The 16,794-nt window shown below is 52.7% G+C and overlaps 1 protein-coding gene across 4 annotated transcripts in view; it reads right to left on the bottom strand.

Annotated features, from left to right (window-relative positions):
* The window catches only part of LOC116937393 (vacuolar protein sorting-associated protein 16 homolog), a 92,308-nt gene extending 75,712 nt beyond the window's left edge, over positions 1-16,596 (bottom strand). For all 4 annotated transcript variants that reach the window (XM_076064329.1, XM_076064330.1, XM_076064325.1 and 1 more), the window contains exons 1-2: positions 16,480-16,596; positions 12,517-12,593 (exon numbers count right to left, since the gene is read on the bottom strand). In XM_076064329.1, coding sequence (XP_075920444.1) covers positions 12,517-12,593; positions 16,480-16,549 — 147 coding nt within the window. In that variant the 5' untranslated portion in view covers positions 16,550-16,596. The remainder of the gene's footprint in view (positions 1-12,516; positions 12,594-16,479) is intronic.
* Positions 16,597-16,794: the final 198 nt, after the last annotated feature.

The following is a 16,794-nucleotide window of genomic DNA, read 5'->3' on the forward strand; positions in this document are numbered from 1 at the left end:
TGTGTGACGCTGTGTGTGTGTGTGAGACACGGGGTAACACCTCACTCACACACAGCAGGAGACAGTCAGCCTTCTGTGAGTCGCTCTGTGTGTGTGTGTGAGACACGGGGTAACGTAGGGGTAACGTTGGGGTAACCTCTCACTCACACACAGCAGGAGACAGCCTTCTGTGTGACGCTGTGTGTGTGTGTGAGTCACGGGGTAACACCTCACTCACTCACTGCAGGAGACAATCAGCCTTCTGTGAGTCGCTCTGTGTGTGTGTGACACACGGGGTAACGTAGGGGTAACGTTGGGGTAACCTCTCACTCACACACAGCAGGAGACAGCCTTCTGTGTGACGCTGTGTGTGTGTGTGTGAGACACGGGGTAACACCTCACTCACTCACAGCAGGAGACAGTCAGCCTTCTGTGAGTCGCTCTGTGTGTGTGTGTGAGACACGGGGTAACGTAGGGGTAACGTTGGGGTAACCTCTCACTCACACACAGCATGAGACAGCCTTCTGTGTGACGCTGTGTGTGTGTGGGAGACACGGGGTAACACCTGACTCACTCACTGCAGGAGACAGTCAGCCTTCTGTGAGTCGCTCTGTGTGTGTGTGTGAGACACGGGGTAACGTAGGGGTAACGTTGGGGTAACCTCTCACTCACACACAGCAGGAGACAGCCTTCTGTGTGACGCTGTGTGTGTGTGTGAGTCACGGGGTAACACCTCACTCACACACAGCAGGAGACAGTCAGCCTTCTGTGAGTCGCTCTGTGTGTGTGTGTGACACACGGGGTAACGTAGGGGTAACGTTGGGGTAACATCTCACACACACACAGCAGGAGACAGCCTTCTGTGTGACGCTGTGTGTGTGTGTGAGACACGGGGTAACACCTCACTCACTCACTGCAGGAGACAGTCAGCCTTGTGAGTCGCTCTGTGTGTGTGTGACACACGGGGTAACGTAGGGGTAACGTAGGGGTAACGTTGGGGTAACGTTGGGGTAACCTCTCACTCACACACAGCAGGAGACAGCCTTCTGTGTGACGCTGTGTGTGTGTGTGAGACACGGGGTAACACCTCACTCACACACAGCAGGAGACAGTCAGCCTTCTGTGAGTCGCTCTGTGTGTGTGTGTGAGACACGGGGTAACGTAGGGGTAACGTTGGGGTAACCTCTCACTCACACACAGCAGGAGACAGCCTTCTGTGTGACGCTGTGTGTGTGTGAGACACGGGGTAACACCTCACTCACTCACACACAGCAGGAGACAGCCTTCTGTGTGACGCTCTGTGTGTGTGACACACGGGGTAACGTAGGGGTAACGTAGGGGTAACGTAGGGGTAACGTTGGGGAAATCTCTCACACACACACAGCAGGAGACAGCCTTCTATGTGACGCTGTGTGTGTGTGTGAGACACGGGGTAACACCTCACTCACTCACTGCAGGAGACAGTCAGCCTTCTGTGAGTCGCTCTGTGTGTGTGTGTGAGACACGGGGTAACGTAGGGGTAACGTTGGGGTAACCTCTCACTCACACACAGCAGGAGACAGCCTTCTGTGTGACGCTGTGTGTGTGTGTGAGACACGGGGTAACACCTCACTCACTCACTGCAGGAGACAGTCAGCCTTCTGTGAGTCGCTCTGTGTGTGTGTGTGAGACACGGGGTAACGTAGGGGTAACGTTGGGGTAACCTCTCACTCACACACAGCAGGAGACAGCCTTCTGTGTGACGCTGTGTGTGTGTGTGAGTCACGGGGTAACACCTCACTCACACACAGCAGGAGACAGTCAGCCTTCTGTGAGTCGCTCTGTGTGTGTGTGTGTGAGACACGGGGTAACGTAGGGGTAACGTTGGGGTAACCTCTCACTCACACACAGCAGGAGACAGCCTTCTGTGTGACGCTGTGTGTGTGTGTGAGTCACGGGGTAACACCTCACTCACACACAGCAGGAGACAGTCAGCCTTCTGTGAGTCGCTCTGTGTGTGACACACGGGGTAACGTAAGGGTAACGTTGGGGAAACATCTCACACACACACAGCAGGAGACAGCCTTCTGTGTGACGCTGTGTGTGTGTGAGACACGGGGTAACACCTCACTCACTCACTGCAGGAGACAGTCAGCCTTCTGTGAGTCGCTCTGTGTGTGTGTGTGTGTGAGACACGGGGTAACGTAGGGGTAACGTTGGGGTAACCTCTCACTCACACACAGCAGGAGACAGCCTTCTGTGTGACGCTGTGTGTGTGTGTGAGACACGGGGTAACACCTCACTCACACACAGCAGGAGACAGTCAGCCTTCTGTGAGTCGCTCTGTGTGTGTGTGTGACACACGGGGTAACGTAGGGGTAACGTTGGGGTAACCTCTCACTCACACACAGCAGGAGACAGCCTTCTGTGTGACGCTGTGTGTGTGAGAGACACGGGGTAACACCTCACTCACTCACTGCAGGAGACAGTCAGCCTTCTGTGAGTCGCTCTGTGTGTGTGTGTGACACACGGGGTAACGTAGGGGTAACGTTGGGGTAACGTTGGGGTAACCTCTCACTCACACACAGCATGAGACAGCCTTCTGTGTGACGCTGTGTGTGTGTGTGTGAGACACGGGGTAACACCTCACTCACAGCAGGAGACAGTCAGCCTTCTGAGTCGCTCTGTGTGTGTGTGACACACGGGGTAACGTAGGGGTAACGTTGGGGTAACATCTCACACACACACAGCATGAGACAGCCTTCTGTGTGACGCTGTGTGTGTGTGTGAGTCACGGGGTAACACCTCACTCACTCACTGCAGGAGACAGTCAGCCTTCTGTGAGTCGCTCTGTGTGTGTGTGAGACACGGGGTAACGTAGGGGTAACGTTGGGGTAACCTCTCACTCACACACAGCATGAGACAGCCTTCTGTGTGACGCTGTGTGTGTGTGTGAGACACGGGGTAACACCTCACTCACACACAGCAGGAGACAGTCAGCCTTGTGAGTCGCTCTGTGTGTGTGTGACACACGGGGTAACGTAGGGGTAACGTTGGGGTAACCTCTCACTCACACACAGCAGGAGACAGCCTTCTGTGTGACGCTCTGTGTGTGTGAGACACGGGGTAACACCTCACTCACTCACACACAGCAGGAGACAGCCTTCTGTGTGACGCTCTGTGTGTGTGACACATGGGGTAACGTAGGGGTAACGTAGGGGTAACGTAGGGGTAACGTTGGGGAAATCTCTCACTCACACACAGCAGGAGACAGCCTTCTATATGACGCTGTGTGTGTGTGTGAGACACGGGGTAACACCTCACTCACTCACACACAGCAGGAGCTAGTCAGCCTTCTGTGAGTCGCTCTGTGTGTGTGTGTGAGACACGGGGTAACGTAGGGGTAACGTTGGGGTAACATCTCACACACACACAGCAGGAGACAGCCTTCTGTGTGACGCTGTGTGTGTGTGTGAGACACGGGGTAACACCTCACTCACACACAGCAGGAGACAGTCAGCCTTCTGTGAGTCGCTCTGTGTGTGTGTGTGAGACACGGGGTAACGTAGGGGTAACGTAGGAGTAACCTCTCACTCACACACAGCAGGAGACAGCCTTCTATGTGACGCTGTGTGTGTGTGAGACACGGGGTAACATCTCACTCACAGCAGGAGACAGTCAGACTTCTGTGAGTCGCTCTGTGTGTGTGTGAGACATGGGGTAACGTAGGGGTAACGTTGGGGTAACCTCTCACTCACACACAGCAGGAGACAGCCTTCTGTGTGACGCTGTGTGTGTGTGAGACACGGGGTAACCTGTCACTCACTCACTCACACACAGCAGGAGCTAGTCAGCCTTCTGTGTGACACTGTGTGTGTGTGAGACACGGGGTAACCTGTCACTCACTCACAGCAGAAGACAGTCAGCCTTCTGTGTGACACTGTGTGTGTGTGAGACACGGGGTAACCTGTCACTCACACACAGCAGGAGACAGTCAGCCTTCTGTGTGACACTGTGTGTGTGTGAGACACGGGGTAACCTGTCACTCACTCACTCACTCACAGCAGGAGCTAGTCAGCCTTCTGTGTGACACTGTGTGTGTGTGAGACACGGGGTAACCTGTCACTCACTCACTCACAGCAGGAGACAGTCAGCCTTCTGTGTGACACTGTGTGTGTGTGTGAGACACGGAGTAACCTGTCACTCACTCACTCACAGCAGGAGACAGTCAGCCTTCTGTGTGACACTGTGTGTGTGTGAGACACGGGGTAACCTGTCACTCACTCACTCACAGCAGGAGCTAGTCAGCCTTCTGTATGACACTGTGTGTGTGTGTGAGACACGGAGTAACCTGTCACTCACTCACTCACAGCAGGAGACAGTCAGCCTTCTGTGTGACACTGTGTGTGTGTGTGAGACACGGGGTAACCTGTCACTCACACACTCACAGCAGGAGACAGTCAGCCTTCTGTGTGACACTGTGTGTGTGTGTGAGACACGGGGTAACCTGTCACTCACTCACTCACAGCAGGAGCTAGTCAGCCTTCTGTGTGACACTGTGTGTGTGTGTGAGACACGGGGTAACCTGTCACTCACTCACACACAGCAGGAGGCAGTCAGCCTTCTGTGTGACACTGTGTGTGTGTGTGACACGGGGTAACCTGTCACTCACACACACACAGCAGGAGACAGTCAGCCTTCTGTGTGACGCTGTGTGTGTGTGTGTGAGACACGGGGTAACCTGTCACTCACTCACTCACACACAGCAGGAGACAGTCAGCCTTCTGTGTGACACTGTGTGTGTGTGAGACACGGGGTAACCTGTCACTCACTCACACACAGCAGGAGACAGTCAGCCTTCTGTGTGACACTGTGTGTGTGTGAGACACGGGGTAACCTGTCACTCACTCACACACAGCAGGAGACAGTCTGACTTCTGTGTGACACGGTGTGTGTGTGAGACACGGGGTAACCTGTCACTCACACACACACACAGCAGGTGTTAGTCAGCCTTCTGTGTGATGCTGTGTGTGTGTGAGACACGGGGTAACCTGTCACTCACTCACTCACAGCAGGAGCTAGTCAGTCTTCTGTGTGACACTGTGTGTGTGTGTGAGACACGGGGTAACCTGTCACTCACACACACACACAGCAGGAGACAGTCAGACTTCTGTGTGACACTGTGTGTGTGTGTGTGACACGGGGTAACCTGTCACTCACTCACAGCAGGAGCTAGTCAGTCTTCTGTGTGACACTGTGTGTGTGTGTGAGACACGGGGTAACCTGTCACTCACTCACTCACAGCAGGAGCTAGTCAGCCTTCTGTGTGACACTGTGTGTGTGTGTGAGACACGGGGTAACCTGTCACTCACTCACACACAGCAGGAGACAGTCAGACTTCTGTGTGACACTGTGTGTGTGTGTGAGACACGGGGTAACCTGTCACTCACACACAGCAGGAGCTAGTCAGCCTTCTGTGTGACGCTGTGTGTGTGTGTGTGAGACACGGGGTAACCTGTCACTCACTCACTCACTCACACACAGCAGGAGACAGTCAGCCTTCTGTGTGACGCTGTGTGTGTGTGAGACACGGGGTAACCTGTCACTCACATACACACAGCAGGAGACAGTCAGACTTCTGTGTGACACTGTGTGTGTGACACACGGGGTAACCTGTCACTCACACACACACAGCAGGAGCTAGTCAGACTTCTGTGTGACACTGTGTGTGTGTGAGACACGGGGTAACCTGTCACTCACACACACACAGCAGGAGACAGTCAGCCTTCTGTGTGACGTTGTGTGTGTGTGAGACACGGGGTAACCTGTCACTCACTCACACACTCACAGCAGGAGCTAGTCAGCCTTCTGTGTGACACTGTGTGTGTGTGAGACACGGGGTAACCTGTCACTCACACACACACAGCAGGAGACAGTCAGCCTTCTGTGTGACACTGTGTGTGTGTGAGACACGGGGTAACCTGTCACTCACTCACACACAGCAGGAGCTAGTCAGCCTTCTGTGTGACACTGTGTGTGTGTGTGAGACACGGGGTAACCTGTCACTCACACACACACAGCAGGAGACAGTCAGACTTCTGTGTGACACTGTGTGTGTGTGAGACACGGGGTAACCTGTCACTCACTCACACACAGCAGGAGACAGTCAGCCTTCTGTGTGACACTGTGTGTGTGTGTGAGACACGGGGTAACCTGTCACTCACTCACTCACAGCAGGAGACAGTCAGACTTCTGTGTGACGCTGTGTGTGTGTGTGAGACACGGGGTAACCTGTCACTCACTCACACACAGCAGGAGACAGCCTTCTGTGTGACACTGTGTGTGTGTGAGACACGGGGTAACCTGTCACTCACACACTCACACACAGCAGGAGACAGTCAGCCTTCTGTGTGACACTGTGTGTGTGTGTGAGACACGGGGTAACCTGTCACTCACACACACACAGCAGGAGCTAGTCAGCCTTCTGTGTGACGCTGTGTGTGTGTGAGACACGGGGTAACCTGTCACTCACTCACACACAGCAGGAGACAGTCAGCCTTCTGTGTGACACTGTGTGTGTGTGAGACACGGGGTAACCTGTCACTCACTCACACACACACACAGCAGGAGCTAGTCAGCCTTCTGTGTGATACTGTGTGTGTGTGTGAGACACGGGGTAACCTGTCACTCACTCACAGCAGGAGACAGTCAGACTTCTGTGAGTCGCTCTGTGTGTGTGTGAGACACGGGGTAACGTAGGGGTAACGTTGGGGTAACCTCTCACTCACACACAGCAGGAGACAGCCTTCTGTGTGACGCTGTGTGTGTGTGAGACACGGGGTAACACCTCACTCACTCACAGCAGGAGACAGTCAGCCTTCTGTGAGTCGCTCTGTGTGTGTGTGTGAGACACGGGGTAACGTAGGGGTAACGTTGGGGTAACCTCTCACTCACACACAGCAGGAGACAGCCTTCTGTGTGACGCTGTGTGTGTGTGTGAGACACGGGGTAACACCTCACTCACACACAGCAGGAGACAGTCAGCCTTCTGTGAGTCGCTCTGTGTGTGTGTGTGACACACGGGGTAACGTAAGGGTAACGTTGGGGTAACATCTCACACACACACAGCAGGAGACAGCCTTCTGTGTGACGCTGTGTGTGTGTGAGACACGGGGTAACCTGTCACTCACTCACAGCAGGAGACAGTCAGACTTCTGTGAGTCGCTCTGTGTGTGTGTGTGAGACACGGGGTAACGTAGGGGTAACGTTGGGGTAACCTCTCACTCACACACAGCAGGAGACAGCCTTCTGTGTGACGCTGTGTGTGTGTGAGACACGGGGTAACATCTCACTCACTCACAGCAGGAGACAGTCAGACTTCTGTGAGTCGCTCTGTGTGTGTGTGAGACACGGGGTAACGTAGGGGTAACGTAGGGGTAACGTAGGGGTAACGTAGGGGTAACGTTGGGGTAACCTCTCACTCACACACAGCAGGAGACAGCCTTCTGTGTGACGCTGTGTGTGTGTGAGACACGGGGTAACCTCTCACTCACTCACAGCAGGAGACAGTCAGACTTCTGTGAGTCGCTCTGTGTGTGAGAGACACGGGGTAACGTAGGGGTAACGTAGGGGTAACGTAGGGGTAACGTAGGGGTAACGTTGGGGTAACCTCTCACTCACACACAGCAGGAGACAGCCTTCTGTGTGACGCTGTGTGTGTGAGACACGGGGTAACATCTCACTCACTCACAGCAGGAGACAGTCAGCCTTCTGTGAGTCGCTCTGTGTGTGTGTGTGTGAGACACACGGGGTAACGTAGGGGTAACGTAGGAGTAACCTCTCACTCACACACAGCAGGAGACAGCCTTCTATGTGACGCTGTGTGTGTGTGAGACACGGGGTAACATCTCACTCACAGCAGGAGACAGTCAGACTTCTGTGAGTCGCTCTGTGTGTGTGTGAGACATGGGGTAACGTAGGGGTAACGTTGGGGTAACCTCTCACTCACACACAGCAGGAGACAGCCTTCTGTGTGACGCTGTGTGTGTGTGAGACACGGGGTAACCTGTCACTCACTCACTCACACACAGCAGGAGCTAGTCAGCCTTCTGTGTGACACTGTGTGTGTGTGAGACACGGGGTAACCTGTCACTCACTCACTCACACACAGCAGGAGCTAGTCAGCCTTCTGTGTGACACTGTGTGTGTGTGAGACACGGGGTAACCTGTCACTCACTCACACACAGCAGGAGACAGCCTTCTGTGTGACACTGTGTGTGTGTGAGACACGGGGTAACCTGTCACTCACACACTCACACACAGCAGGAGACAGTCAGCCTTCTGTGTGACACTGTGTGTGTGTGTGAGACACGGGGTAACCTGTCACTCACACACACACAGCAGGAGCTAGTCAGCCTTCTGTGTGACGCTGTGTGTGTGTGAGACACGGGGTAACCTGTCACTCACTCACACACAGCAGGAGACAGTCAGCCTTCTGTGTGACACTGTGTGTGTGTGAGACACGGGGTAACCTGTCACTCACTCACACACACAGCAGGAGCTAGTCAGCCTTCTGTGTGACGCTGTGTGTGTGTGAGACACGGGGTAACCTGTCACTCACTCACAGCAGGAGCTAGTCAGCCTTCTGTGTGACACTGTGTGTGTGAGAGACACGGGGTAACCTGTCACTCACACACACACAGCAGGAGACAGTCAGACTTCTGTGTGACGTTGTGTGTGTGTGTGAGACACGGGGTAACCTGTCACTCACACACACACAGCAGGAGCTAGTCAGCCTTCTGTGTGACGCTGTGTGTGTGTGAGACACGGGGTAACCTGTCACTCACACACACACAGCAGGAGACAGTCAGCCTTCTGTGTGACGTTGTGTGTGTGTGAGACACGGGGTAACCTGTCACTCACTCACACACTCACAGCAGGAGCTAGTCAGCCTTCTGTGTGACACTGTGTGTGTGTGAGACACGGGGTAACCTGTCACTCACACACACACAGCAGGAGACAGTCAGCCTTCTGTGTGACACTGTGTGTGTGTGAGACACGGGGTAACCTGTCACTCACTCACACACAGCAGGAGCTAGTCAGCCTTCTGTGTGACACTGTGTGTGTGTGTGAGACACGGGGTAACCTGTCACTCACACACACACAGCAGGAGACAGTCAGACTTCTGTGTGACACTGTGTGTGTGTGAGACACGGGGTAACCTGTCACTCACTCACACACAGCAGGAGACAGTCAGCCTTCTGTGTGACACTGTGTGTGTGTGTGAGACACGGGGTAACCTGTCACTCACTCACTCACAGCAGGAGACAGTCAGACTTCTGTGTGACGCTGTGTGTGTGTGTGAGACACGGGGTAACCTGTCACTCACTCAGACACAGCAGGAGACAGCCTTCTGTGTGACACTGTGTGTGTGTGAGACACGGGGTAACCTGTCACTCACACACTCACACACAGCAGGAGACAGTCAGCCTTCTGTGTGACACTGTGTGTGTGTGTGAGACACGGGGTAACCTGTCACTCACACACACACAGCAGGAGCTAGTCAGCCTTCTGTGTGACGCTGTGTGTGTGTGAGACACGGGGTAACCTGTCACTCACTCACACACAGCAGGAGACAGTCAGCCTTCTGTGTGACACTGTGTGTGTGTGAGACACGGGGTAACCTGTCACTCACTCACACACACACACAGCAGGAGCTAGTCAGCCTTCTGTGTGATACTGTGTGTGTGTGTGAGACACGGGGTAACCTGTCACTCACTCACACACAGCAGGAGCTAGTCAGCCTTCTGTGTGACGCTGTGTGTGTGTGAGACACGGGGTAACCTGTCACTCACTCACTCACAGCAGGAGAGAGTCAGCCTTCTGTGTGACACTGTGTGTGTGTGTGAGACACGGGGTAACCTGTCACTCACTCACACACAGCAGGAGCTAGTCAGCCTTCTGTGTGACACTGTGTGTGTGTGTGAGACACGGGGTAACCTGTCACTCACACACACACACAGTAGGAGCAAGTCAGCCTTCTGTGTGAAACTGTGTGTGTGTGTGAGACACGGGTAACCTGTCACTCACACACAGCAGGAGCTAGTCAGCCTTCTGTGTGACACTGTGTGTGTGTGTGAGACACGGGGTAACCTGTCACTCACTCACACACTCACAGCAGGAGACAGTCAGACTTCTGTGTGACACTGTGTGAGTGTGAGACACGGGGTAACCTGTCACTCACTCACAGCAGGAGACAGTCAGCCTTCTGTGGGACACTGTGTGTGTGTGAGACACGGGGTAACCTGTCACTCACACACACACAGCAGGAGACAGTCAGCCTTCTGTGTGACGCTGTGTGTGTGTGTGAGACACGGGGTAACCTGTCACTCACACACACACAGCAGGAGACAGTCAGCCTTCTGTGTGACACTATGTGTGTGTGTGAGACACGGGGTAACCTGTCACTCACTCACACACAGCAGGAGCTAGTCAGCCTTCTGTGTGACACTGTGTGTGTGTGAGACACGGGGTAACCTGTCACTCACACACACACAGCAGGAGACAGTCAGCCTTCTGTGTGACGCTGTGTGTGTGTGTGAGACACGGGGTAACCTGTCACTCACACACACACAGCAGGAGACAGTCAGCCTTCTGTGTGACGCTGTGTGTGTGTGTGAGACACGGGGTAACCTGTCACTCACACACACACACAGCAGGAGCTAGTCAGCCTTCTGTGTGACACTGTGTGTGTGTGAGACACGGGGTAACCTGTCACTCACTCACACACAGCAGGGAGACAGTCAGCCTTCTGTGTGACACTGTGTGTGTGTGAGACACGGGGTAACCTGTCACTCACACACACACAGCAGGAGACAGTCAGCCTTCTGTGTGACACTGTGTGTGTGAGACACGGGGTAACCTGTCACTCACACACAGGAGACAGACAGCCTTCTGTGTGACACTGTGTGTGTGTGAGACACGGGGTAACCTGTCACTCACTCACTCACAGCAGGAGCTAGTCAGCCTTCTGTGTGACACTGTGTGTGTGTGTGAGACACGGGGTAACCTGTCACTCACTCACTCACTCACAGCAGGAGCTAGTCAGCCTTCTGTGTGACACTGTGTGTGTGTGTGAGACACGGGGTAACCTGTCACTCACTCACTCACAGCAGGAGCTAGTCAGCCTTCTGTGTGACACTGTGTGTGTGTGTGAGACACGGGGTAACCTGTCACTCACACACTCACAGCAGGAGCTAGTCAGACTTCTGTGTGACACTGTGTGTGTGTGTGTGAGACACGGGGTAACCTGTCACTCACACACTCACACAGCAGGAGACAGTCAGCCTTCTGTGTGACGCTGTGTGTGTGTGAGACACGGGGTAACCTGTCACTCACTCACACACTCACAGCAGGAGACAGTCAGCCTTCTGTGTGACACTGTGTGTGTGTGTGAGACACGGGGTAACCTGTCACTCACACACAGCAGGAGACAGTCAGCCTTCTGTGTGACACTGTGTGTGTGTGAGACACGGGGTAACCTGTCACTCACTCACACTCAGCGTCACACAGAAGGCTGTCTCCTGCTGTGTGAGTGTGTGAGTGACAGGTTAGCCCGTGTCTCACACACACACACAGCAGGAGACAGTCAGCCTTCTGTGTGACGCTGTGTGTGTGTGTGATACGGGGTAACCTGTCTCACACACACACACAGCAGGAGACAGTCAGCCTTCTGTGTGACACTGTGTGTGTGTGAGACACGGGTAACCTGTCACTCACTCACACACAGCAGGAGACAGCCTTCTGTGTGACACTGTGTTGTGGTGGTTGTAGTTGTGGTTGGTGGTGGTTGTTGTGGTTGTTGTGGTTGTTGTTGTGGTTGTTGTGGTGGTTGTTGTTGTTGTGGTTGTTGTTGTGGTTGTTGTTGTTGTTGTTGTGGCTGTTGTTGTTGTTGTGGTTGTTGTGGTTATTGTTGTTGTTGTGGTTGTTGTTGTTGTTGTTGTGGTTGTTGTTGTTGTGGTTGTTGTTGTGGTTGTTGTTGTTGTGGTTGTTGTGGTTGGTGTAGTTGTTGTGGTTGTTGTTGTTGTGGTTGTTGTGGTTGTTGTGGTTGTTGTTGTTGTGGTTGATGTTGTTGTTATTGTTGACGTTGATGACATTGTTGTTGTTGTTGTTGTTGTGGTTGTTGTAGTGGTTGTTGTGGTTGTTGTTGTGTGGTTGTTGTTGTGGTTGATGTTGTTGTAGTTGTTGTGGCTGTTGTTGTGGTTGTTGTTGTGGTTGTTGTTGTTGTGGTTGATGTTGTTGTGGTTGTTGTTGTTGTGGTTGTTGTTGTGGTTGTTGTTGTGGTTGTTGTTGTGGTTGTTGTGGTTGTTGTTGTTGTGGTGGTTGTTGTTGTAGTTGTTGTTGTGGTTGTTGTGGTTGTTGTGGTTGTTGTTGTAGTTGTTGTTGTTGTAGTTGTTGTTGTTGTTGAAGTTGTTGTAGTTGTAGTTGTTGTAGTTGTTGTTGTGGTTGTTGTTGTGGTTGTTGTTGATGTTGTGGTTGTTGTTGTGGTTGTTGACTCACTTCGTATTCTCTGCTGGCCTCCAGCAGCAGAGCTCCGGGCTCCATGGAGCCGATCCTGAACACATTCACAGACGCCTCTACACAACAACAATCACAACAACAATCATTAACAACAACAACAACCATCAACAACACCTTCACAGACGCCTCTACACAACAACAACAACAATCATTAACAACAACAACCATCAACAACCATCAACAACAACAACCATCAACAACAACAACCATCAACAACCATCAACAACAACAACCATCAACAACAACAACCATCAACAACAACAACCATCAACAACAATCAACAACAACAAGCATTAACAACCACCATCACCAACACCTTCACAGATGCCTCTACACAACAACAACCATCAACCACAACAACCATCAACAACAACAACCTCTACCACCACACTCACCACCACCACATTCACCACTACACTCACCACTACACTCACCACTACTCACCACTACACTCACCACTTCTCACCACTACTCACCACCACACTCACCACCACACTCACCACCACACTCACCACTCCTCACCACTCCTCACCACTACACTCACCACTACTCACCACCACACTCACCACCACACTCACCACCACACTCACCACTCCTCACCACTACACTCACCACTACTCACCACTACACTCACCACTACACTCACCACTACTCACCACTACACTCACCACCACCACTCACCACCACACCTCACCACCACACTCACCACTACTCACCACTACACTCACCACCACACTCACAACTACACTCACCACCACACTCACCACCACACTCACCACCACACTCACCACTACACTCACCACCACACTCACCACTACTCACCACCACACTCACCACCACTCACCACTACACTCACCACTACACTCACCACCACACTCACCACCACTCACCACTACACTCACCACTACTCACCACCACACTCACCACCACTCACCACTACTCACCACCACACTCACCACTACACTCACCACCACACTCACCACTACACTCACCACTACACTCACCACCACACTCACCACTACACTCACCACCACTCACCACTACACACACCACTACACTCACCACTACACTCACCACTACTCACCACTACTCACCACCACACTCACCACTACTCACCACCACACTCACCACTACTCACCACTACACTCACCACTACTCACCACCACTCACCACCACTCACCACTACTCACCACTACACTCACCACTACTCACCACTACACTCACCACTACTCACCACCACTTACCACTACTCACCACCACACTCACCACCACACTCACCACCACTACTCACCACTACTCACCACTACACTCACCACCACACTCACCACTACACTCACCACTACACTCACCACCACTACTCACTACACTCACCACTACACTCACCACTACACTCACCACTACACTCACCACCACTACTCACTACACTCACCACTACACTCACCACTACACTCACCACTACACTCACCACTACTACTTACCACTACTCACCACTACACTCACCACTACACTCACCACCACACTCACCACTACACTCACCACTACACTCACCACTACACTCACCACTACTCACCACTACACTCACCACTACTCACCACCACTACTCACCACTACTCACCACCACTCACCACTACTCACCACTACTCACCACTACTCACCACCACTACTCACCACTACTCACCACTACACTCACCACTACACTCACCACCACTCACCACCACTACTCACCACCACTCACCACCACTCACCACTACACTCACCACTACTCACCACCACTCACCACACTCACCACCACTCACCACTACACTCACCACTACTCACCACTACACTCACCACCACTCACCACTACTCACCACCACACACGCCACCACACTCACCACCACTACTCACCACTACTCACCACCACTACTCACCACCACTACTCACCACCACTCACCACTACACTCACCACTACTCACCACCACACTCACCACCACTCACCACTACACTCACCACTACTCACCACTACTCACCACTACTCTCACCACTACTCACCACTACACTCACCACCACACTCACCACTACACTCACCACTACACTCACCACCACTACTCACTACACTCACCACTACACTCACCACTACACTCACCACCACTACTCACTACACTCACCACTACACTCACCACTACTCACCACTACACTCACCACTACACTCACCACTACTACTCACCACTACTCACCACTACACTCACCACTACACTCACCACTACACTCACCACCACTACTCACCACTACACTCACCACTACACTCACCACTACACTCACCACTACTCACCACCACTACTCACCACTACTCACCACCACTACTCACCACCACTCACCACTACTCACCACTACACTCACCACACTCACCACTACTCACCACTACTCACCACCACTACTCACCACTACACTCACCACCACTCACCACTACTCACCACCACTACTCACCACCACTCACCACTACACTCACCACCACACTCACCACTATTCACCACTACACTCACCACTACACTCACCACTACTCACCACTACACTCACCACTACTCACCACTACTCACTGCTACACTCACCACTACTCACCACTACTCACTATACTCACCACTACACTCACCACCACTACTCACCACACTCACCACTACTCACCACTACACTCACCACTACACTCACCACTACCACCACTACACTCACCACTACTCACCACTACTCACTGCTACACTCACCACTACTCACCACTACTCACTACACTCACCACTACTCACCACTACTCACCACCACACTCACCACTATTCACCACTACTCACCACTACACACACACTACTCACCACCACTCACCACACTCACCACCACTCACCACCACTCACCACTATTCACCACCACACTCACCACTACTCACCACTACACTCACCACTACACTCACCACTACTCACCACTACTCACCACTACACTCACCACTACTCACCACTACACTCACCACTACACTCACCACTCCACTCACCACTACTCACCACTACACTCACCACTACACTCACCACCACTACTCACCACTACTCACCACTACACTCACCACCACTCACCACCACACTCACCACTACACTCACCACCACACTCACCACCACACTCACCACTACACTCACCACTACTCACCACCACACTCACCACTACTCAACACTACACTCACCACTACTCACCACTACTCACCACTACACTCACCACTACTCACCACCACTCACCACCACACTCACCACTACACTCACCACTACACTCACCACCACACTCACCACCACTACACTCACTACACTCACCACTACTCACCACCACCACTCACCACTACTCACCACTACTCACCACTACTCACCACTACACTCACCACTACTCACCACTACTCACCACTACTCACCACCACTCACCACCACACTCACCACTACACTCACCACTACACTCACTACTACTCACCACTACTCACCACTACACTCACCACCACTACTCACCACTACACTCACCACTACTCACCACTACACTCACCACCACTACTCACCACTACTCACCACTACTACTCACCACCACTACTCACCACCACTACTCACCACCACTACTCACCACTACTCACCACCACTACTCACCACTACACTCAACACCACTCACCACTACTCACCACTACACTCACCACCACACTCACCACTACTCACCACTATTCACCACACTCACCACTACTCACCACCACACTCACCACACTCACCACTACTCATCACACTCACCACCACTACTCACCACCACACTCACTACTACTCACCACTACACTCACCACTACACTCACCACCACTACTCACCACTACACTCACCACTACACTCACCACTACTCACCACCACTCACCACCACACTCACCACCACACTCACCACACTCACCACTACTCACCACTACTCACCAGAAAGACGGTACACAAAGTCGTGGCTGTACTTGTTGAGGATTCGGACGCCGTCCACTTCCTGTACCATCACACTGTCAGAGTCCACGGGGAACCTGGCCACAACAACAACAACAACAACCACAACAACAACCACAACAACAATCTCAACAACCACAACATCAACAACAACAACAATCTCAACAACCACAACATCAACAACAACAACAATCTCAACAACCACAACATCAACAACAACAATCTCAACAACTACAATCTCAACAACATCAACAACCACCACAACAACAACCACAACATCAACAACAACTACAACAA

Source organism: Petromyzon marinus, unplaced genomic scaffold (genome assembly GCF_048934315.1).
Source record: "Petromyzon marinus isolate PM22_M1 ecotype Great Lakes invasive population unplaced genomic scaffold, UKy_Petmar_22M1.pri1.0 PM_Scaffold_382, whole genome shotgun sequence".
Classification (NCBI taxonomy): Eukaryota; Metazoa; Chordata; class Hyperoartia; order Petromyzontiformes; family Petromyzontidae; genus Petromyzon; species Petromyzon marinus.